This window comes from Chelonoidis abingdonii, chromosome 13 (genome assembly GCF_003597395.2).
Source record: "Chelonoidis abingdonii isolate Lonesome George chromosome 13, CheloAbing_2.0, whole genome shotgun sequence".
In the NCBI taxonomy this organism is placed as follows: domain Eukaryota; kingdom Metazoa; phylum Chordata; order Testudines; family Testudinidae; genus Chelonoidis; species Chelonoidis abingdonii.
Genome location: NC_133781.1, coordinates 19,389,682 through 19,413,876, shown reverse-complemented (window position 1 = coordinate 19,413,876; position 24,195 = coordinate 19,389,682). Strand labels below are relative to the sequence as shown.

Below are 24,195 nucleotides of genomic sequence, written 5' to 3'. Positions count from 1 at the left end.
TAAGACTTTTGTGAGACTCCCTTACTAACCCATCCCGCTCCAGGGATGATCCATGTCCAGCCACAGTGTGCCTATGCTCTGCTTGCTGAGAGTGAAATCCAAACGGTGGTTTCCCACAGGGCAGGAACACTGTGCTAGTCTAACCCATGGTCCACCCTGATGTCTTTGCACTGCAGATATTTGGTATTTGATATGCAATCTTTCTTTGACAACATTGCTGTGCGCTGGGGACCAGCTAATGGCCCGTGCCTTCTCCTGGCGAAGAGGGAGAAGATAATGACTACTGAGTTGGCTTAGGGAAATGGAAAAGCTGGAATTGCCCTGAAGTTCTGGAACAAAACGCAGGAGTTTGTAAGCGAGAATCCCTATGTTGGATTAACTATAGGGTAAAGCAGATAAAGAGAGACAGGGGTTAATAATAGCCAGATAAAGACATAGCATTTGTCTCTCGCAAGAGGATTAAGGCAGAAGGTTTTAATTAGGCAGATTAAAAATTTGTGGGGAGATCAAACAAAGTGAGGCCACAATAAGTGGCAATTCACATTATGACTGTGTATATAACACCACAGTGTGGACAGCTTAGCGGGGAGCGAGAGTGTCCGGCCCCTTAAAGGGAGATAGTCTGTAGCAGTAGCAGTAGCGGAGCGTAGGATTGTGATACTGCTCAGCAGAGATCAGGAGGGAAGGCAGAGCCAAGCAGCATGGCGTAAAGGCAGGGAATGTGGCTGCTGCAAGCGTAGGGCGTAGCATGAAACTGAAGCAGACTGGGGGGAAGCAGGAGGGGGCCTGGAGGAGGAATATAGATAGAAGGCCGTGGGAGGACAAGACTGGGACTAGCAGGCTGCAGACAGCACTGAAGGGGAGATGAGGCAGCTGAATTATCCGACAGGAGAGGAGAATGTTCTTGGAGAGGGGAGTGGGAAACAGGGCAGAGCAGTGAAACAAGAAGTACTTGCGATATCTTAACCCTTCCGGTTATAACACCAGCACTGGACCACGAACACACACCTTACTTGAATCGAAAGGGTTTTATGCCCCGATCAAGCTGATGACACTTACAGATACTTTGAGCCAACTCTGCAGACCCTCTTTCCAACCCACCACTGTACCGAGACAACAACTCGCGCAGATTCTGGCTGGGCTACGCCACGCTGGCACAGGGCTTGCCAATCTTCACTTCACTCCAGCTAGCCTGATTCCTCTGGGATCCTACCTAGCACTCCTGCTGGGCCTCCCACCCCCTGTACGATGAAAGACGCGCAGGAGGAAGAAGGGTTAAAATATACCATTGGTTCATCAGCTTATGCGGACTGCAGGATGCGTGTACAGATTTCTTGCACATAGGAGCTAATGTGTTACTGCCGACTTCTTCTTAGAGAGGAAAAGATCGTCGAGCTCAGATTTGGCCATGCATACGATTCGGAGGCATCGAGAGCATATTCTGCCCAGTGAGTTTGTCTTTGACGTCGCACAGACGGTAGCTCATGCCGCGGCTGGAAAAAAAGAACCACCTCCCCAGGACTGCATTTCTATCCTAACATACGAGGGCAAGATCTGGCTTCGCTACTGGGATCCGAGTCACTCAGTACAGCTGACTTTTTACACCCAGGACAAATAGATGAGGGATGGAGGTGTGAGGGAGTTGTGAGAGGAGACGGAGGAGATAAGAGACAGATGAATGTTCGCATTAACTTTTATTGTTTGGAAACGTGCAAGGGCAGGGCATGTAAATAAATTGGGAGGAGAGAAAACAAAAAGAAGCTGGCAGGAGAGAGGCGGTTTATTATATGGAGCTTTTATTTCCTGAAAAAAATTGCCTCCCTCAACCAAGGAAGCCAGCAGTGCCCTGCTTCAGATAACAGGAGGAAACGGCTACATGTTCATGGGCTAGACCACTGCTTTCAAAAAAAGAGCAGTCACTGGCTGTCTCAAAAGGCTTTATCATCCGGACACCTGCTCAGCAGCTTCAAGTAAATCAGTTCCAGCTGCTAGCAGCAGAGCAAGTCTTAGCATTAGCACTGCTATTTGGCAGAGAAAGGACATGAATCGGACTCAACTCGCAGTCCATCTGGTCACTTTTATAGCCCACACTGCACTTTAGGCAGAGGTCCCTCCAGGCCAGGCTGGAGGAATACAGGGAGGCAGAGTAGAGGAAGTTGTACTTGAGGTGTTCACTTGATACAGGACTTAGTCCAAAAACCCAAACCTTAGTTCGCACCCCTGTGGTAAAGGCAAAGTGATCATGGGCTTTAAAGTGGGAGAACTGGATCTAATGGCTTCATTTTCTTCGTGACCTCAGCTGTTGCTGAGTGCCAGCTTCTTGCCAAAGCAGTGCATTCCATGCAGAATTTAGATGGAAAGGAGAGGCGGCTTAACAGGCAGCCACTGCTGAATAGGTTATACAAGAGTCCTTCTGCTGAGCGCCTCCGAACTCGGTGGAAGAACACTGGAGTTGATGCTCACACCTCATGGATCAAGGCGAAGAGTGGCGTGAAGCCACATTTTGTATGCCATCGTCCTTTGCAGTTTCATGGGGCTTGGGCCGTGAGGGAACAGCTCTTAACTGGGTTAGGGAGGAGGGGGAATGGCCTGGCACAGTGTTCCAGCATCAGGTGGGTCAAAGAAACAAAGGCGGCGCTGAAGAAAGGCAGAGGTGAGGAAACACAGCCATCCAGTCCCTCCTGCTGAAGCCACCCCCACAAAAGTGTGCACCTGTGCCTCAAACTGGTAAGTCTATCTTCTTTTAAACATGTTCATTGCTGGCAGCTGCCCCATCATTTGGTGCACTGCCATCCTTCAGTTGGGGCCTTTATGTCTTCACCCTTACTTTTCCGCTTTCAACCATTTCTTCAGTCCAGCTCATGTTACAGATAAGGAAACTGAGGGGGCAGAGGGTTTTAGCCTACATTTTCAAAAGTGGCTACTGATCTTAGGTGCCAACTCAAGAACCCAAGTCCTGATCTCAGAAGGCCTAACATCCACATCTCAAACTTAAACTCAGCAGCCCTGAAATTAAGTCCATGTTATATCGTGTGTTGGGCACCTAAAAAGTGAAGCAGTCCAAATTCACTCTCCACTATTTCCCAACAAGTTGGCTCCACATGACTTGCTCAAGGTGTCAGAGTCACATCAGGGATCAGAAACCAGGACTCCTGAATCTTTGCTTATCACTAAATAGAGGATACATCTACCTTAATCCAGCTGCCCTCAAGCACTTGCATGTTTAACTTCTCGTGCCCTGCTGCTAAAGCTGCAAATGAAAGCAGTAGAGAAAGGAAAGGGAGCGGCACAAAATGCCTTATGAGCTGATACAGAATCCTCTGTATAAAAAACACAGCATTCCTGTAAGCTCTCATAATGCATGAGATCCTGACAGTGAGAGAGACAAAACAGACATGGGTAAATTGAGACAGACTGTTTCCTGGTAGCTCCCAGCCTCCCTAAAAATGAACAAGAAGGATATATACACAAGATCTTTCCCCAAACGCTTGGCGGTCGGAGGAGGGATAGAGAGGTCTGTCCACTAGAAAGAGACAAGGGATTTTACCCAACTCATGTATCTGGATTCTTCTAAGCACCAGCGTTTCTCCAAAGAAATGACTTCCTCACCAGACACAGGACCGGCACTAGGGAAGAGAGGACCCCAGTGGTCAATCGTTTGTTATTTTATCATTATAGCATGTTCATTCCTTCTCCTCCACTCATCCCTCATAAGCTGGATAGGAAACCCCTAGCCAAATACAAACATGTGCAAGCAACTGTACATCCACAGATTTAGTGTAGGCTGAATTTGACCCTAGAGTGACCAGATGTCCGTCGATTTTTATAGGGAACAGTCATTTTGGGGTCTTTCTTATATAGGCTCTATTTAGCTCCACCCGCTGTCCTGATTTTTCAAATTGCTGTTGTGGCACCCTAATTGGTCCCTCCTTTTTGAACTGTTGCACAGAGCTTGGATGTTAAGGACAGGCAAGGATCCTCAGGAAGTCAAGGGAACTTTTATACATTATGGCTATGGAGTGAAGGAGGAAACAAAGCGTAGAGGCGTGAGAGGACGCAAAATAGCTCTTGGGAGAGTTAAACTGAACCTTGGTTTAAGCAATGAAAAAAATCAATAAAGAGAATGATACTCAGCATGGGCCATTCTATAAAAACACTTATGCACAAGGAGGCAGCATGCATTTGGTCACTGATCGACCTTTTTCCACAATTCTGGAACTGAAAAAGGTTGGGCACCATTGTTTGTTACCAGAGTTCCTTCAACCCAAGTCTTGTACACATTTACTCTGTGGCGAGGTGGTGTCAAGAAATAGAATCCAGGGAGAAACACGGCCGTCAACCGATAGATGGCTCGGCACAAACAGGACAAACAAAGAGTGCTTTCACTTACCAGCTAAATCTTACTTACGCCTCAGCCACTACCACACACTCTGCCAACAATGTTAGTAAAACACCTCCAACCCTCCAATAATTACAAAACTGAGTGGGCTTTCAATAGGCACCGTGACAGGCTTCAGTGGCCAGGGCTTCCGTCCTGACGGTGGACCCGAGGATGCGTCCAGAGGGAGCGGTCTCTGAAGACCCCCTCCGAGGAAGTCCAATTGCCTCAAACTTTTCTTTCCCTTATTTTATACATTAGTAATACAATGACATATTCCTTAAAGGAAACTTGGCTAAGCAAAAGAGGGTAAAATCAAATACCTTATGATGATCATTGAGCAGGTAATTCTTTTTTTCCCCACGGGTGGACACCTTAGGCCCTGACAAAATTCAGGGACATTATAAACAGCTGCCTATTTTCATACAGATAGCTTTCAACACTCTGAGCAGGAAGGTGGGAGGGTCAAGCTGCCTGTCTATATGGCAACCAACACCAAAACCTTCCGACACCCCATCCCACAAGTCTTGGTTACACTGAGGCCACTGCAGAACAACTTACGACTTGCTGATTTGGTACTTAGCAAAGGCAGACCAGAATGGTTTCAGTCTATGCCATCTACTTGACACTGCGAGGACCGCATGCTAGTAGTTTTTAGCTCGCCTAGGCGAGCCCATTTCGCGCCCTGCGCGCTCGTCCGGGGCATGGTCAACTTGGCACAGTCATGCCCTGAGAGGTCCGCGCTCTGGTGAGGCGCAGGGCGTGTCTGTGAGTGGCTGAGTCGCGCGGCTCGGGGAGCGTGCCAGCAGTCGGCACTGCGGAGGGTCGTGCGGTGGACCCGTGGCAGCTGGCTAGCGTGCCAGGCCCCTGCGGGAGGGTCCCACGGACGCGGGGAACGAACCGTTGTAGAACTGCGGCAGCTCCACTGGGCGGGGACCAGGGGACCCTCGAGGGCACGGACTGCGGCAGCACGGAGCCACCTGCAGCCCCCTCTGCAAAATGCACTGCCAGATCATACCTGGTGCTCTAGCGTGCTAGACGACTGCCTAAATGGACAAGCGCCGGCCTGACTACTGTTCGCAACGTGTGATAGGGTGAGGCACTTTTACGTGGTTTCGCAAAATCCCTGAACAGTTTAAGGGATAGAGAGATGGGACTGAAAGGACGTAAGCAGACCAGACCAAGAATGAGTGACCCTCCAACTACGCAGTACGAGGGGAGACATACTGATACAACTTCGTGTCCTATACAGGTTTTATCCTTGAATCTGTACCTACATGGTGTTGGGATGGACTGGTTGACAGACTCTGAGGACGTAGAAACCACTATAGGCTCGAGCTGATGAGCGGAAGGACAGACCGCGGGCGAGATTGCAGAGAAAGTCAGGGTTCTGCGAGCAGCGACACAAATTACTTTGTGATCCCAGAAGTGTTGTTTTCATATCTGTTAAATGGAACCAATACACTTGCCTACCTCTCATGGGGGCTGATAGGATCACAAGAGCTAAGAGACAGTTTGAGATTGTAAGGGAGGAGGAACCAACATGCAAAGTATATTTAACACTAAATCCATGCAGCGAAGATACACACCGTCTCTACACCCTCATGGCCATGTGAACGCCACGACAACTGAAGGAAATTTCCACAGGGAAGAGGACGAGAAGGAAGAGCGCGATCGACGTTGGCACGGAAGTGTACGTACCTTCCCCTTGCGCCTCTGCCAGGCAGGACAGAGCGAGGCTGACAGATCTGCTACGGCATTCCCTTCAGATGTGTGGCGCAAGGAATCTGAAGCCAAGATAGAGCAAGAGTGGGCTGCAAATGAAAGCAATCTCCCTGAAGAAAACATACATTGCCTTAGGCAACAGTTCGTGGCCTAAAACAGCTCTCTGGGTCAGATAAGGAGTCAACCACAACGACGCGGGTCCGGAAAAAGAGGAGGCCCTTGCTGCAGGTCTGTTGCAGGGTCAGAACAGACTCTGCTGTCAGCAAGAGCACAGATTGTATCAGAGACTTAGGGTTGTTCGATGTCCTCCATAAAAAACAAAAGGCCCCACCTCCTCCTGCAGAGGCAGGCATGCTAAAATCTGAAAGTTCCTTCCTCTGATGGGGACAGGCGGGCAGGGGCCGGCCTTTCGGAGTTGGGGCCCATTCGAACATTTTCCGTGGGGCCCTAGCAGGGATGACTTAAAAAAAAGTGGAAAAAAAGCTCTCATTCTTTCATGTCATTAATTTACTTTCCATACTATATATGGAATAATAAAATTATATATACATTGCATCAGATAGCTTGTTGATTGGTCTATTAATGAACCGCCGTTCATGTGTGGGTCCCCGTCCACTTCGCTGGGGGTGTGCACATGTGTGGTTCCAGCTGCTCCCTGCAGGCGTTAACTGCCCTGGAACTGCAGGGCAGCAGTGGACATGGGGTGGCTGAAGGCAGGGCAGGGCTTATGACTGGAGGTAGGGTCTGGCTGCAGGCAGGCAAGGGATGTGGGGCTGGTTGGAGGACAGGGAGTGTGGGGCGGGGCTGCTTCAGGCAGGGCCGCAGGGGGTGCAGCAGGGGTTGCAGGGCTGGAGACAGAGGAGTGTGGGACTGGCTGGCTCAGGGCCAGTGGGGTGGGCAGCAGGGTTGACTGGAGACAGGGGCAGGGGTGGCGGGTCTGGGCAGAGAGTGTGCAGAGCTGGGCGCGGGCAGCAGTGTGTGGGGGGCTGGCTGGCTTTGGGCCAGGGCTGCAGGGGTAGTATGGCAGGAGTTGGCTGGAGACAGGACAGGCTGTTTGGGGCACGAGGTGGCCTTTACACGGGGGTGCGGAGCTGGCTGCAGGCAGGGGGGGCCAGACCTGGTGTGGGGCAGGTCAATTGGGTGCAGCAGAGGCAGCTGGAACCCAGCCGCTTTAATAGCCCCAAGCCCCCTTCTACTCCGCGGGGACCTTTTAATAGCGGCGGGAGCGCTGGGGAATGCCAAGGAGGCGGGGGCTCCGCGGCTATTTGAAGGACGTGGTGGGCAGCAAGGCGTGGAGCCGGGACTGTTAAATCACCCCCCCCCAGCCCCTCCAACTCCCCAGGGCTCGGGGGAGCTATTTAAAGGGCCCAGAGGCTCCAGCCGGGTACGGGCTTGCCGCGCTCGGCCTGGAGGCTCCAGACGGTGAGAGGCGGCGGCTTGCCGCGCTCCAGCCGGTGCCGGCCGGGCCTTTGCTGGCACTCCGGCTGGAGCGCGGCAAGCCCCCGTGACTCGCTCTGCCCAGCTGGAGGCTCCAGCCAGAGCGCGGCAGCCCCGCGGACTCCCGCAATCCCGGCGTGGAGCCCCGGCCAGGCGCCGGCAAGCCCCGCGACCTCCGCATCCCGGCTGGAGCTCGGCCAGAGGTGCGGCGCAAGCTCCGCGACTCCGCTCTCCTGGCCAGAGCACGGCACAGCCCCCGCCGCCCCCACTCTCATGGCTGGAGCCCCGGCCGGAGCGCCGCAAAGCCCCGCGCCCGGCTGGAGCTCTAGCGGGATGCGAGAGCGGGGCCATGCCGGCGCTCTACCCCGGCGTTCACACTCAAAGGAGCGGACACATGGAGCAGACCGCAGCCAGGACCAGGGTAAGTTTAAAAAAAAAAAAATTAAAAGGTGCCAAGGCGCGGGGCCCATCTTAGGCGGCGGGGCCCGTTCCCCGGAATCGGCCCGAATCGGACAAACCGGCCCTGCAGGCTGCGGGGAAGCATGGCACATACAGCGCACTCTCAGCGATGACGAGGAGCTGTGGCTGCCATGTATTATCTTTGCAAGCCTCAGCCACTTCTCTACAACGTTGTTGATGCAAAGATAAGTAGCTTTCTCTCTCAACCTCTAATATTTCCCCTATAAGAAATACTACAGAAAGGGACAGGACTTGTGAGTGGTGATTGGGGTGCCCGGGGACAATTGAATTTACATCCACCCTCTGCCCCCTCGCATGTGAAGCACACGAGGGGCTCTGGGCTACTCAACCACAAAGCATTATCCCCGTCTGCATCCTCACGCCTCTGTCCTTGTCTGGCAGCTCCTGAAGGCCAAGTGCACAATGGGGAAAGCTCATGGAACTCCTCCCAAACCCAGTTTCCACTGCTATGGGGAGACTCCTTTCAACAAACCCCACCAGATAACGCAGGTCCATGACTTAAGGGTTTGGCTACACTTGTCAAGCTGTAGCAGCGCTGGGAGTTACAGTGTCTTCGACAAGCTGTGCAGGGGAAAGCGCTGCAGAAAAGAAGTGTGGCCACACTTGTTGCAGTGACAGCTACCAGCGCTTGCAGTGAGTTTTTTTTTTGGGCCACATTTGGGCAGCATCTGGCAGCCGGTGTTGGGAGTGGTGCATTATGGGCAGCTTAATCCCAGTGTTCAATGTGGCTGCAAGTGCTTTCAAAAGAGGCGGGGGTGGGTGTAGTGTGAACAGGGAGGCATGGGGGAGAGAGAGAGAGTGGATTTCTGGAAGCTGATACTGGTGTCAGTCTCCCCTGCCTTGCAAGTTCCGACCCCTTCCCCAACCCCTCTCTCATTCACTAAATGCAAATAACCTTCAGACCAGATAAGCAGCCGCTCCGAGGGACTCCCTCCCCCCATGCTGTTTCTCTCCTCAAGCAAACACTAGGGGTATGGCTACACTTGCAGCTGTACAGCGCTGGGAGTTACAGCTGTCTTCGTACAGCTGTGTAGGGAAAGCGCTGCAGTGTGGCCACACTGACAGCTACCAGCGCTGGAGTGTGGCCACATTTGCAGCATTTGCAGCGCTGTTGGGAGTGGCTGAACAGGCATTCTGAGATACCTCCGAATACCTCTGGAGGCCAATTACAGCACGTTTGGTGGCCACACTGGCGGAACAGCGCTGCATCACTAGCGCTGCAATCGTTATACCCCAGGCAGAGCATGAGTACAGTCAGCGCTGCAGCCAGGGAGATGCAGCGCTGTATGTGCCTTGCAAGTGTGGATGGTGAGTAAGTTGCAGCGCTGTAAACCCACCACCAGTGCTGCAACTCTCCAGTGTAGCCAAGCCCTAGCTGTGGACATTCCCTGCCTGCCTCTGCTCGAGCAAACAGTAGCTGTGTTTGTTCTTTAGATAAGCAGCTATGGGAGCCCCAGTTCACAACAAAACAAAGAGAGGCATCATAACAAAACAAAGAGCGTTCTTTAGTTAAAAGCATTATGAGAAAATTCCAGAGGTCAGTTACCGCATAGTAAGATTAATCACTGTTTCCACTGGCACTCCAGCGCTGCAGCACCAGCGCTGTTCTCTTTATCCTCTCGTCCATGTGGAGTACAACCAGTGCTGTAGCCAGGGAGACACAGCGCTGTACGTGCCTTGCCAGTGTGGACGGGGAGTAACTTGCAGCACTGTAAAGCCACTACCAGTGCTACAACTCTCCAGTGTAGCCAAGGCCTCAGGCGCTAATGTACCTAAATTGCAATTTTTGGCAGGGTGGGGATGGGAAGGAAAATTCGTCCCATTCTGCTGTTTCCTCATATCTTCCCCACTTTTAAAGACAGACATTTTAGACACATGCATCTTGAGTTTTACTCCCCAGAAACTAGTTTTGAACTAGGGGATTTTTAAACCAAGAATGGATATTCTTCTTAAAGATATTCTCCAGTTCAAATAGGAATTAATTTAGGGCACTCCTATGGCCTGTGTTATACAAGAGATCAGACTCTGGGATCCTAGTGGTCCCTTCTGGCTTTATAATCTATGCATCTAGGACTTGGAAGTTTCCTGAGCTTTAATGGAGCCTTCACATTCTGAATTCTGGTAGAATTTTGGCTTAAAGTTTCCACTGCTCCCTAACTTCCCGACAACAAATCTGCTCTGAAGAGTTTCAGTAAGACACCCAGAACCTTGAGCCCAAACCCACCCTTATAATTACAGTCCTGGGTTGGCTTGCAGACCACAAGGGGGCCTATCTCCCCATGCAGAGGCAGGGGTAATTGCATGAGAACAGTTTGTCAGCTTTTGTTGCCATTGAAGGCACTCTCAGCCCCAGCCTGCTCTCCGAGCCACAAGACGAACACCTCCCTCCTGGCCCCATCTCTTGTTATAAAAGAACAGGTAGAAATTATACAGTGAAAAAAAAATGAGTTTTTCCTCCCATTTGCTTCTGGGATGAACCTTAGTTTCAACTGCACTGCCGGGAATTCACCTGAGTTCATGAAAAAGCCACTCCCTTCCTGTAGGGCAAGTGGGATTTGAAAGCTCCCTGACCACAGCGACCTGTCCTTTCCCACCACCTGTCCCAGAGCCAGCTTTAAGACCAAACAAGTCAAAGAACCATTTCCAGCTCCATAATACAGTAGCTTCATCTCCCAGCCAACTGCACAGGATTAACTCACCACCCAGTGCCCCTCCACCTTTGCCCCATAAAGCTTGGGGATCCACACACTGTTAAGGACGCTTCCATCTAGATCCCATGCTGTACCCCCAGGGGGCTCCTGTCAGGGGCAGCTCCAGGCACCAGCACACCAAGCGCGTGCCTGGGGCAGTAAGCCGGGGTGGGGAGGCGCTCTGTCAGTCACCACGAGGGCAGCAGGCAGGTTGCCTTCGGAGGGTCCGCTGGTCCCGCAGCTTCAGCGGACCTCCCGCAGGCGTGCCGCCAAATCTGCGGGACTGGGGACCTCCAGCAGGCAAGCCACCGAAGGGCCGTGCTTGGGGCGGCAAAATACCTAGAGCTGCCCCTGGCTCCTGTTGAATAGCACGGGGCAGCGACAGAGTCAAGCAAAATCAACTGCTGGGATCAGTAACACAGAATGAGCTGGAGAAGCCACTTGAGAGAGGTTTTCACATGATCGTCATCAAGAATACACAATGGGGAAGGAAAGTTTGGATCTGGGACAGGAGACTGCACTGAGATGCCCTTGCTCCCTGTGAATCCCCCTGCACCCAAAGCCACAGCCTCCAGCCAGTGCTTAAAGGGATCTGAAAAAAGTGTGGGGGCGGGGAGGAGGGTCTGGCATAATCTGACTGTAGCAGGTTCCGTAAAGCAGAACGTAAAGTGGGCTCCTCACAGACCCAACTCAATTTAAAAAAAGCCAGGTCTGTGACCCCTTACAAGCACCCCTTCCCCACTTTAAGCACGGCCTCCAGCCTCTCCATGGGACTCCCAAGTTGTAGGGAACTGCCCAAGGGACTGAGCATCACACACTGCTCTGGGGGTACAGGGTGAGGAGCTCTCCCTGACACAGTGGAGGAAGGCAGCAAGCCGGTCCCTGCTATCAAAAAGGCTGAGAACCACTGCATCACCCCTCTGCACCTGCCCGCTACCCTTCCCAAACCACCCGCCTTGCAGGGCATCTTCTTCACTGCTCTCCCTGCCCAAGTCCCCGCCACTGCTCAGAACACCCCCAACTGCCACCCCTCCTGTCCCCCAGGAGCCCTCCCCCAGCTAGCCTGGAACGACCCCTCCCCTCCCCCACTCCCCTGGCATTCCCCCTCCCCCGATCCCTGGGCATCTGCCCCCCCGGCTTTACCTGACCCGCTGAGCGCCCCAGAGCCCAGGGCGCTTCCCAAGCGCAGCCAGCACCTCCCGAGCCACCAGCTTCAGCCAGGCTGCGCTAGCCATGGCGGGGTAGGGGGGGCTGCGCCCCAGAGCCCAGCCCCACACCAGCGGCGATAGCAGCCAGCGGCGGACACTGGCTCGGCTGCAGCCTGGAGGTTGTTTGGGGAGAGAGGACGGGAGGAGGCGGGTACCGCTCCGACAGCGGAACAGCCAACAGCTTCGCCCGGCGAGGGGCGGAGCAGGCGCCGAGGTGCGCGCAGGAAAGAGTCTGTGTTAAAAGAACTTCTGCAGGCGGGGTCCGTCCCCAGTGGGCTCCCACGCGGCCCTACACTGCCCCTGTCACTTCTGCAGGCGGGGTCCGTCCCCAGTGGGCTCCCACGCGGCCCTACACTGACCCTGTCACTTCTGCAGGCGGGGTCCGTCCCCAGTGGGCTCCCACGCGGCCCTACACTGACCCTGTCACTTCTGCAGGCGGGGTCCGTCCCCAGCAAGCTCCCACACGGCCCTATAGTGCCCCTGTCACTTCTGCAGGCGGGGTTCGTCCCCAATGGGCTCCTATACTGCCCCAAACCTCCCCAGCGAGCTCCTACACAGCCCTACACTGCCCCTGTCACTTCTGCAGGCGAGGTCCATCCCCAGCGAGCTGTACACTGCCCTACACTGCCCCTGCCACTTCTGCAGGCGAGGTCCGTCCCCAGGGAGCTGTACACTGCCCTACACTCCCCCTGCCACTTCTGCAGGCAGGGCCCGTCCCCAGGGAGCTCCTACACTGCCCCAAACCTCCCCAGTGAGCTTCTATGCAGCCCCAGCCACTTCTGCAGGCAGGGTCCCTCCCCAGCGAGCTCCTACACTGCCCCAGCCACTTCTGCAGGCGGGGTCCCTCCCCAACGAGCTCCCAAACTGCCGCAGTGATCTCCCACACAGCCTTACATTGTCCCTGCCACTTCTGCAGGCAAAGTCCCTCCCCAGCGAGCTCCCACATGGCCCCAAACCTCCCCAGCAAGCTCCAGCACAGCCCTACATTGCCCCTGCCACTTCTGCAGGTGGGGTCCCTCCCCAGCGAGCTCCCACATGGCCCCAACCTGCCTCAGTGAGCTCCTACACTGCCCCAACCCGCCCCAGCGAGCTCCAACACAGCCTTACACTGCCCCTGCCACTTCTGCAGGCAGAGTCCCTCTCCAGCAAGCTCCCACATGACCCTAAATGTCCCCTGCCACTTCTGCAGGCAGAGTCCCTCCCCAGCGAGCTCCCACATGGCCTCAAACCACCCCAGCGAGCTCCAACAGAGCCCTACACTGCCCCTGCCACTTCTGCAGGCAGGGTCCCTCCCCAGCGAGCTCCCACACGGCCCCAAACCGTCCCAGTGAACTCCCACATGACCCTAAATGTTCCCTGCCACTTCTGCAGGTGGGATTCCAACTTCCTCCCCAGCGAGCTCCCACATGGCCCCAAACCACCCCAGCGAGCTCCCACATGACCCTAAATGTCCCCTGCTACTTCTGCAGGCAGGGTTCCAACTTCCTCCCCAGCGAGTTCCCACGCTGCCCCAGCCACTTCTGCAGGCAGGATTCCTCCCCAGAGAGCTCCCACACCAGGCTTGAAAGGCAGTTAGCGGTGAGCCACCCACATAACCCCTGGCACCTCCACACTCCAGTTCACAGCACACTATCTCTTCCCAGCACAGGCATGCTACCCACAGCCACCACTCCCGGGGACGGCAGGGGAAAGACTCTTTAAGAGGTAGTGTCCACAGAGGAGACAAACTCCAAACCTTCTAGATGCAAAGGTGGTGGGGGAAGGGGGAGGCAGGAGAAAAAGAAAATCTGTTACGTAAAGATAATAATTGGGCCAGGAAAATGGACAAATGAGCCTGTGTAAAAACAGATGGCAGAACATAAGAAGCATTGTTCTATCCGTTCTGCGTAAGTTGGAAACTCTTTGGGACAAGAACCTGTCTTGGTTTATGTCCTGAAAAGCAGCCAGCACACACTGAGGTGCAACATGTAAGGTCAAGCAAGGCAGCACCCTGCTTCGGTGTCTGCAGTAGCTTCAGCAACTCACACACCTCTCACAACTTCACTAGATCAACTCCACTCTCTCCCACTAGCTTGAGCCTTACCAATTGTCCAGCCACCCAGCTGCACTTCTGTACAGATTCCACCACCCTTGTTCAAATGGAAGGGCGTGGCAGATGTCTCTGCCTCAGATGGACGCACACACACACACTTTTTCTCTCTTTCTCTCTCTCACTTCTCAGAATGCTGGTCAATCATCCTGCCAGAAATGGCATGTTACTGATTTGCCTTTAGAATGGGCTAGACTGTACCAAGGGAGAGGTAATTGGCAGAGGAGAGGAGAGGAATGTCTTGGGGGAAGATTTACCCCTCCGGAACCTACTGCAAAGTCTCCATCCCTTCCTCCCCATGTACAGTCACACACCTTGGATTATATCAACATACTCTGAGTATTTCTTGGAAGCAGCACATGGACACTTATAGCTGCTTCATCTCCGTTTGTTAGCTGAGTGGTGCTGCTGCCTCCCAGCTTGGTTCCTGTTGTGAGAAAATATAATTCTTCCATTAAAACAAAGAACAGATTTCCCAGTCTCAGACATGGAGTATTGCACAAGCTAAGAGGGAAATGTTTGCGTGAGCTGGAGCCCCTTGTTAAAACACAGGCAGCAAATCACTACTCCACACACAGAGAGAGATCAAGGACAATTTTAAATTAATTGAAGGGGGGAGAATACAGAGACTGAGAATTTTGAAGCTCATTACCTGTCCTGCCAGTGTCTCCTGTTCCCAAACCATACCTCTTCCCTGGATTCTACCCCACCATGCACAACCTGGTATCTGTTCCTTTGTTATCTGCATCCCTCACCTGTTCCCCAAGCTGCCCCATTTGCATCCACCCTCTCCAACCCAAAACCTATTCTCCAAACTACCTCTCCACTAACATCTGCCTCCCTCCAGATAACCTTAAATTGCCTGCCCACAACTTGGCCTCTTTTTCCCAGAATCACCCTGCCGCCTTACATAACTTATTGAATGCCCTTCAGCTCTGTTCACTTTACAAGTACAGCTCCCACCTCCCAAACCGCTAGCTTCAAACATGCCATAATGATCATGCATCTCCCTGTCCCCAGGTGAATCTGGGCCTCGGAGCCCAGCTACCCACATTTCTTCACCGGGTAGGAAGAGCAGCTGGGAGCTGCACAGCTATTCCAGAAACTCTGAATTATGATCACTACACCTGAGGGACCAAGGAAGATCCAGACACCCAGCCCCAGAACAGAGGCACCCAGCTCTATGCAGCACCCAGACTCAGGGAGAAAGCAATCCTGAGCCGATTGCAGCAGCACTGAACCTTAGGGACAAAGGGGACTGGAGAAATTACTCTGATTGTAAAATGACAACTGCTATCACTGGACACTGAAATGCTAGCACCAACCAGCACCATATGGACATAAGACTTTCCAAAGCCCAGGCAGCATTAAGCCATATCTAGGATAGGTTTCACAACAGTTTTTTGGAGGGGGTGGATGGGGTTCATATGCAGCAGCCTGTTTGGCATTACTGCCCCTTTCTGATTCAGTCACTCAGGCTCGCTCAGACTGAGAGGCTGCTCCTGCCTTCACTTTCCTCTAGCAAACTGCGCGATCTGCTGGCACAGATCCCTTGAACTGTAGGTCTGAGTTCCACTTTATGTAACTAGAGATGCTGGAAGTAGATATGTGGCAAAGCTTAAATACACACTTTGATAAGGTAGGACAGAGCTATGTGAGGGCAAGTGACAGAGACGCTCTCTATACCAGCCTGCCTACATTTCTGATGGCCTCAGCACACTTAGCAATAGTAGTGAACATGTAGCAATTATAAAAATATTTAATTCTGGTGCCAGTGCTAGGAACTGAACATTTGATGTCTTTAAAGTCAACATCACATGTCAAACTATGCAAAGGTCATATCCTTAAATCAACAAATCATACCGTATTCAATTGCTAGTCCATTTGGAACAAGTATCATTCACTGGATTTTGACTAAGTTCTCAAGCATCACAGGCATAAGGTCTCACCTTGGCTTTCACAAACCTAGTTACTCTTTGGAGGGTGACACCAATAGCTCTTCCAGTCACAGATCTCCCCAAGTTCTTAGTGACCAGACATTTGGACTGTTCCCCTCTAGTACGTCAACCCTGAAGGTGTGAAACCAGCCCCCCAGGTCCTAGCTCACCTTGGCATACACACTCCACACAGTTTGCACCCCAGAAACTGGCTTGGTATAAAAATAAACAACGTTTATTTAACAGAAAAAGCAGAGATTTGGAGATGAAATGGTTCGGGAAAGCAAACATGTACAAAGTAGACAGAAAATAAACATAAAGATGCAACCTCAGGCTTTATACTCTCATATTACATCAAATCCCTTTTTAAGAAGTTACCTACCATCTTAAAACCATTTCCCAATGTACCCCTTAGCTACAGTGTTCACAGACAGCCTCCTGCCTTAAGGTTGTCCCCCAAGATCTGGATGGTCTCTAGTTCAAAGCCCTTCCACTTGAAAAGGGTTTGTGGGGGGTTTCTTTAGTCTCTATAGATATTAAAAGTGGGGAAAACCCCTTCCTTTCTTGGTTTCTGAACACCAGGGTTTTGTTTTCAGGTTCAAGCTGTTCCAGCTTGCATTGATGTTCCTCCTCATTTTTTCCTGGGATGGATAAGCCTAGGTGCTTGAAGCCGGTTTCATCTGGTTGCTTCATTGCCCTCTTGTGAGGTGAGGCTGAAATCACAACACACTTACAATTTTCTATATGTACAGACACACACCCCTTCATAACCTGTATACATATCTGATCTTGGCTATTCCGTTCTGTGCATTACAAGCTTTCATAAATGATCTTACTTGACATTCTCTTACAGTAAAATAACACAGTGTGCAATCAGTTGGGTTAATTGCTTATTTTGCAGGGTTTAAACCTGCTGTTCTCCCCTGGAACTGCCAGGACCCTGATTGTTGTAGACCTGGCTTCACATGAGTAAGAGATGAGACCTTACTTCCTGAGTGACAGATTAGGGAGGTAAATGGATTGGCAGGCTGTACACAGAATGTCTGTGCTAGCTAGATAAGGGGGAATGCTCAAGGAGCCACTTACAGTGGACAAGATAACAATGGATAAGATAAGTCAGGAATGTAAAGGTGAGATAAAGAGAAAGTCATACATGGAGAGCATGTGGATGGCACATGCTGTACTGGGATTGGTTCCTGTGAAGTGCCTACGCCAATGTAAATGTATAAAAAGGCAGAGGTTTGCAGTGTGATTTTGGATGTGTGGTATGCCCTGCACCCACCCCATATGCTTAAGCCTGATCAACTCAAGTGTAGTTTGACTGTATGCCAACAAGGTAATGAGTTCGGAGGTGAGTTGAGTTCTTGGGAACCAAGTGGATAAGATCTCAAAAGCCACCCCAACATACTCCTAAGTGGATACGGTCTCAGAGGCTACCCAACATATCAGTACTGTGACTCGGATCTGCTCATCTGGAGCAGATAACGTAGAAACCCCTTAACCTGAGGGTCACAACCGAGCATTAAGGGAAAATGGCATTGAAGGATTTAAGGGTTTAAATATAATGAAGTTAGCTGAAGAGATAGGTTAAATCTAAGGGAGGATCCTATGGGAAGTATTAGGGGTAGACTGGGATTGGTTAAAAAAGGAACTCCAGAGAGTGGTCTGGGAGGGAAAAAAGAATGTTTGGCAGAAGATAGTAGAGGTCCATTGAATGCCATAAATAAAGTATTGGCTAAGCACAGCAAAGGTCTGTTAAATGCCGCTACAATTTAAAAAAAAACAACAGGACCCATTGCCAGACATAGAAAAATAGTACCTAGTTTATTTCCCCAAGGCAAGGAACATCCAGATCGAGGCAGCAGTTTCACAAGGATTGTTTCTGGTGGCTAAAACTTCACAAACAAAATATGCCACCTTAAGGAATGAATGTAAAAAGCATAAAGTGCAAAGGAAAGTTGAAAAGAAGAAAAACTAAGTGGAAATAAAATCCTAAAAGGTCAGGGAGAAACAATGTCTGTTACCTATTTGCATAAATCCAAAGTAAAAAGGAGTTGTCCTTCAAGGACTGTATTTAATGAGCACAGCTTTGCAGGCCAAGTGTGCTAAGTTAAATATGCGCAAAAATAAATAAATTCTTTAAAAGCTGAAAGCTGCCAAAACAATTTGTCTAAAAATATCACGCTTGGAAATAAGTATGTGATTTTTTAAATTAAAAGTAAGAAGTTAAAAGAAGCTTTTGCGCAAATAAACACTGCAAAGTTTGTGGGGTAGTGAAACTGTTAAAAGGATTGTTAAGTGTTAAAGAAGAGAATGCTTGGTTTAATAATAAACCGGCTTCTGGCAGTATTATTCTGTGCAGTCACGCCTGGCGAAAACCTTAGCAATAAAACAAATTATACACAGGGGAGGTCAGGTGATGACAGCTAGTGTCACTAGGTGCTTTCTTTCCTGAGAAGCCTTTACAGCCATTCATTCTGCAGAAAATGGGCCTTTCCCAGGGAGTGTGTCTGCAAGTGATCAATTTGTGCTGTCCGCTGCAGGCAAAGGAACAATCTATTTTAAATTATTGAACTATAAACGATGTAGACAAAACCACTAAAAAGGAAATAGGGATTTCTGTATGGCTTGACTGCTTCAAAATATACTAGTAGAAGCAGAACCTGGGTACAGGTGAGTTGTGTGTGTATGTGGGGGATTTAAGAGCAACGCAAGGGACATTAATCGGCTCAAATAACAAACTGGTTCCCCCTCCCCCCCCCTTTTTTTTTTTACAATTTAATTCTGCCTCACAAGAGTGGGCCAGAATTAGAGCCCACAGAGGGGGTATGCCTCTGCCAGAAGCTGGAAATGGGTGACAGGGGTGTTGCAGGCACATACGCTGCCCAAGCCAAGCAACAGTGGTTTGTGCCCAGAGTGCTTAGCGCCAATAAACACACCAGGGTGGAGAAGCAAGCAAAGTTTATTTGAGATCTCAAAGCGGTGCTGGGAGACTTAGCACACCTCAGAGCCAGCACACCTACACAAGCGGCTTTTCCCTTTTTATAAGTTTTTTTTCTCTTTCTTCTTTCTTCCCCCTCCTCTCCTCCTCCTTCCTCCCCCTGTAGCAGTTACGTAAGTGCAGGTGCATTAAATAATCTTGGCCGTGGCAGCTCGTTAGTAAGTTTTCCTTCTGCAAGTTATCTTGTCCTTCTGCTAAAGGTGCACAGGCCTCATTATTTCTGCATTAGACCAGTTAGAACTGTTGCAACTGATAACGGCTGTTACACCTGGCCTTTCCTATCTACTGGCCTGTTAGGTCGATTAGAGTTCAGACATGGAGGGACTTTTGCCTGCCTGAGGCCTAAAACAGGGAGACTCCATATCCTTATTGCCTTCCACCTTTCCAAGTTACTTAGGGTTATGCTTAGTGACACCAACAGGGGTTGGATCACTTGATGATTACCTGTTCTGTTCATTCCCTCTGAGGCGTTGGCCACTGGCAGAAGACAGGCTACTGGGCTAGATGGACCTTTGGTCTGACCCAGTACAGCTGTTCTTATGAACTCCTTGGGAAAAGTGAGGTCCAATTTTTCAGAGATTCTCCATGTCCCTACACAACAGGGGACTGGGAGCAGAAGAGGACCAGAGGAGGTAATCAGGCAGGGGTGGTGGATAAACAGCTGTTTGGATCACCCAACCATTGATCCCCTGATGGAGACAATGATTCCCTGTGGCCCTCAAGACAAAACAAAAGGACAGAATTGCTTGAGCTCCCTGCCCCCAAACTCCAGCACATAGTGTAGATTTAGCCTGGGCCGGTTAACAAAGTGGTTTAGAATAACTCCTCTAAAGGTAAATAAAACTGTATCTAATCTCCCCTGATACTTTAGAAGCAGCTGCAAGTTCCAAGGATCCTGCATGTCTGGCTGCAGCATTGCCCTGGGCCTAAGATGACTGAGATCCAAACCTGCAGGGCACAGTACAGTACGGCATCTGAGTATGACCTCGCCATGGGCCATATTGTGGGTCCAATCCTGCTTCCGGTGCCAGACTCTCATTGACTTTAGTGGGATCAGGAGCAGGTTCTGTATCTGTAAGGAAAGGGCATGTCTCATTTGCTTTGCTGCAGATTGCCAATAATTTTTAGCATCCAGACAAGTGTCTGTGGACTTTGGGTTCTGGGTTTAAATCGGGCCAGGAGCACTTGGCTTTTATCAGCAGGAAATGAGAGCACAGGTCACAGCTGCACAGCAGATCTGCCAAGTTGCTCCATTTTGAATGAATTCAGAGGCAGATTTTAAGACTTGTATCTTAGTTGGAGACAGTTAAAATCTTACTCAACCCTAGGCAAGATTTCACTCATTCATACTGTCACTCTTCTGACAGCCTTGACCGCGTGCCCTCATTTCGCCAGCGGGGTCAGTCGCAAGGATTTCTGCTTATTACCTGGATTAATGTGTAACTGGGATTTACCCATGTAGGCTGATACTCTGAAGGTGAGGAGGTTAGACTGACACCGAATTTATTATTATTAATTATCTTACTATACTTATTGTAAGCTCTTAGGGTCAGAGCCTCTGCAAGGCCGGCTTTAGGAAGTGCTGGGCCCAATTCGAACATTTTCTGTGGGGCCCTGGCAGGGATGACTTGAAAAAAAAAAGCCGGAAAAAAAAGCCTTTCATTTCTTTCATGTATTATTTACTTTCTATAACTATATAAGTAATAAAATTATATATTATGTACATTGCATCATATATGCTGTTGATTGGCTATTAATGACCGCCGTTTCACATGTGTGGGTCCCCGCCACTCCCTGGGGGTGTGCACGTGTGGGTCCCAGCTGCTCCCTGCCCCCCTCATTGGAACAGGTGTGCAGAGTTACTGCCCTGGAAACTGCAGGGCAGCAGTGGACATGGGGCTGGTTGGAGGCAGGGCAGGGGCTGACTGGAGGTAGGGTCTGGCTGCATGCAGGGCAAGGGGTGCGGGGCTGGTTGGAGATAGGGGGTGTGTGGGGCAGGCTGGCTTCAGGCAAGGCCGCAGGGAGGTGCAGCAGGGATTGGCAGGGCTGGAGACAGAGGAGTGTGGGACTGGCTGGCTTCAGGCAGGGGAGTGTGGCAGGGGTTGGCTGGAGACAGGGCAGGGTGTGCATGGCTGGTGCGGGCAGCAGTGTGTGGGAGGCTGGCTGGCTTTGGGCAGGGCCACAGGGGTGCGTGGCAGGGGTTGACTGGGGACAGGGCAGGGGGTTTGGCAGGGGCTGGCTGTGGGCACGGGGTGCAGAGCTGTCTGCAGGCAGGGGGGCGGGGCTGGTGCCAGCAGGGCAGGGGGTGCAGCAGAGGCAGCTGGATCCCCAGCCCTTTAAATAGCCCCCAAGCCCCCTGCTATCCCAGGGCTTTGGGGGCTATTTAAAGGGCCTGGGGCTCCCCAGCTTCTACCCCATCCCGGACCTTTTAAATAGCCATGGGAGCCCTGGGGAACGCATGGGGGTGGCGGGGCTCCGGCAGCTACTTAAAGGACCGGCGTGGCAGAGGCAGCTGGAGCCCCAGCCCTTTAAATAGCTCCCGGAGCCTCTCGCTACCCCAGGGCTCTGGGGGCTATTAAAAGGACCCAGAGCTCCAGCCGGGAGAGCGGGGCCGCAGGGCTTGCCGCGCTCCCGCCTGCGCTTTGGTCAAGGGAGCGGGACCACGGAAGACCCTGGAGCAGACTGCAGCCAGGGACCTGGGGTAAGTGTGTGTTTAAAAAAAAAAAAAAAGTGCCTAAGACGTGGGGCCCGATTGCCGGGAATCGGGCGAATCAGCCTAAAGCTGGCCCTGAGCCTCTGTGGTTGTAAAGCACAAGCACACGATGCATTTGGGATGCTGCCATATATAGCACTGACAGTTAACATGGTGCATTATCGACTCAGATAAAAATACATTATTTTTGCCCTGAATACCTTACAGTAAATACAGCAAGGCTCACTGACAACAGATGGACTGCAGCTGTCCCCGAGTGGTAACCACGGGAACTGAAATGACCACTCAGCTGCCTTCCAAAGAGATGGGAAGATTTTATCATGAAAAGACATGGCCATGTGTGGAGAAGGAAGGCCAGGATACAAGAAGAATGGAAGACATGTTGTGATTGGTGCAATCTATATGAGAGCTGAAGGACCAATCAATGAAGGCGACTTTACAGTCAAAGGCTCCGATCCCACAAACACTTATGCACATGCATAAAGTTACTTCCGTATTTACATATTGATTTTAATAGGACTAACTCACATAAGTTAAGTAACACATGAGTTAGTGTTTGCTGCATTGGCACCAAAACAAGAGAGACAAACAGAGCAGGACTACAGTCTAAGAGCAGGCGGATGGAAGGAATATCAGTGAGGAGAGTGGAGGTGGGATTTGCTACATGAAGCTACACTATGGGCCGAATTCTCTGCTCTTTTACAATGGTGTAAATCAGGAGTAACTCCACTGATATTGGTGGCATTCTATGAGTGTGAGAATAGAATCAGACCACTGCGGCTTAGGGTGCTTCCAGTTTTGGATGACCAACCTGAGACACTCTCAAAGAGCCTGAATATCAGAAAGTGCTGGGCACTCACTCTCTGAAAATCAGGCCTGGTTAAGCTGCCTCTAGTTGAGCACCTAAAATCATCAGCCTCTGTTGTAAAATCTGGCTTCTGTATTTTAATTTTCCAGCCTTTATTCACACTGTGCTGCAAGGAGGGAGGATGTAGCTTGTGGTAGGCTCTCCTCAAGGCTGAGATCAGGGCCCCATTGTGCTAGGCACAGGACAGACACATCATAAGACACAGACCCCCTCCCGAAAATCTTGCATTCTGCCTGCACAAGCTGGACAAAGAGTGGCCAGGAAACGGAAGCACAGTGAGGTGAAATGACTTGCCTGAGATCAGTGATTGAGCCAGAAATAGAACCCAGGTCTCCTGAGTCCCAGTCCAGTGCCCACTGGTAACATTATTTAGTTACTGTTTGTATGGTGCAGTAGTTTACATTCTTTGGGGTAGAGAGAAGGAAAGGACTGACAAGAAAGAGGAGATATTATCAGCTCCCTAAGAAACAGATGATACAGCTGTGCAAAAGAGTTAAACTTTAAGAAGTTAACCAAAGCACAAGTGGTTGACCTGCTACATAAAGACAATCAGGCAAAGAACCTCGACCCTAGGGTGACCAGGTGTCCAGTTTTCGACCGGAACACCCAGTTGAAAATGGACCCTGGTGGCTCTGGTCAGCCCTACCGACCAGACCATTAAAAGTCTGGTCAGCGGTGATGCGGAGCTAAGGCAGACTAGTCCCTACCTGTCCTGGCTCTGCGCTGTGCCCCGGAAGTGGCCAGCAGGTCTCGCTCCTAGACGGGGGGGACATGGGTCTTCGCACACTGCCCCCACCCCAAGCCTTGGCTCCACACTCCCATTGGCCAGGAACCACAGCCAATGGGACCTGTGAGAGCAGTGCCTATGTAACCCACAGGCCTCCTGGGTGTGGTGCTTGTTCAGTTAGACGTGACTCTCCCTCCAGATGCACCCAGGTAACCTAACCGCCCCCTCAAACCCACATTAACCCCATCACAGCCTGTGGGGTACACACCACATCACAGAGATCAGGAAATTGAGGCACAAGCAGCCCCATGGCAAGATAAGCAGGGAGAGACCACAGAATGCCAATTCCACAGGGAGCATAGATGCTAAATAATTGCCCCAGTTTGAGGAGACATAGCACTCCCTTGGATCCATGGTACTTCAGTTACATCAGGGCCAAGGCTAGCCCCTTGGCTTTATTTTAGCACCCAGACTTGTCATGTAAACAGAGATCAACACATATGGGCAGAGAGATTTAGCATCCAGTATCTCATGGGCTCTCTGATTCACACGGGGAGCTCTCACCTCCCCAGAATAACAGGGCTTGATGTATCCTGAAAAAAATGGATCTAATAAATTTAGTAGCTGGAGGATAAAGTTGTTGTTTGGGGGAAGGATCAATTTCAGGGAGAATAAACACCTGGATTTGAGTGAGCATCTGAGGAAGATTAAAGTGTCTCAAAAGTGACATATGGCAGAGATCACAATGGTGGCAACTGGAAAACTCTTATAACTCTCTGCATGGGAGAAATCCCAAAGACTGAAACAGAAATTCGAGCAGAGTGTCAGATACGTTAAAGCACTGTAGCTCTCGTACAGGTTTAATAACGGGGCTTCAGAGCCCCTATCAGACACAGCTACTAAGGGGAAACAGTGTCACCTGCAACTGTGTTAAACAAAGCA

General features: G+C 51.0%; 1 protein-coding gene across 1 annotated transcript in view; it reads right to left on the bottom strand.

Annotated features, from left to right (window-relative positions):
• ACSF2 (acyl-CoA synthetase family member 2) overlaps positions 1–12,404 on the bottom strand; it is a 63,499-nt gene extending 51,095 nt beyond the window's left edge. Inside the window, exon 1 of the mRNA XM_032785118.2 lies at positions 11,854–12,404. Coding sequence (XP_032641009.1) covers positions 11,854–11,945 — 92 coding nt within the window. The 5' untranslated portion in view covers positions 11,946–12,404. The remainder of the gene's footprint in view (positions 1–11,853) is intronic.
• Between the last annotated feature and the right edge of the window lie 11,791 nt (positions 12,405–24,195).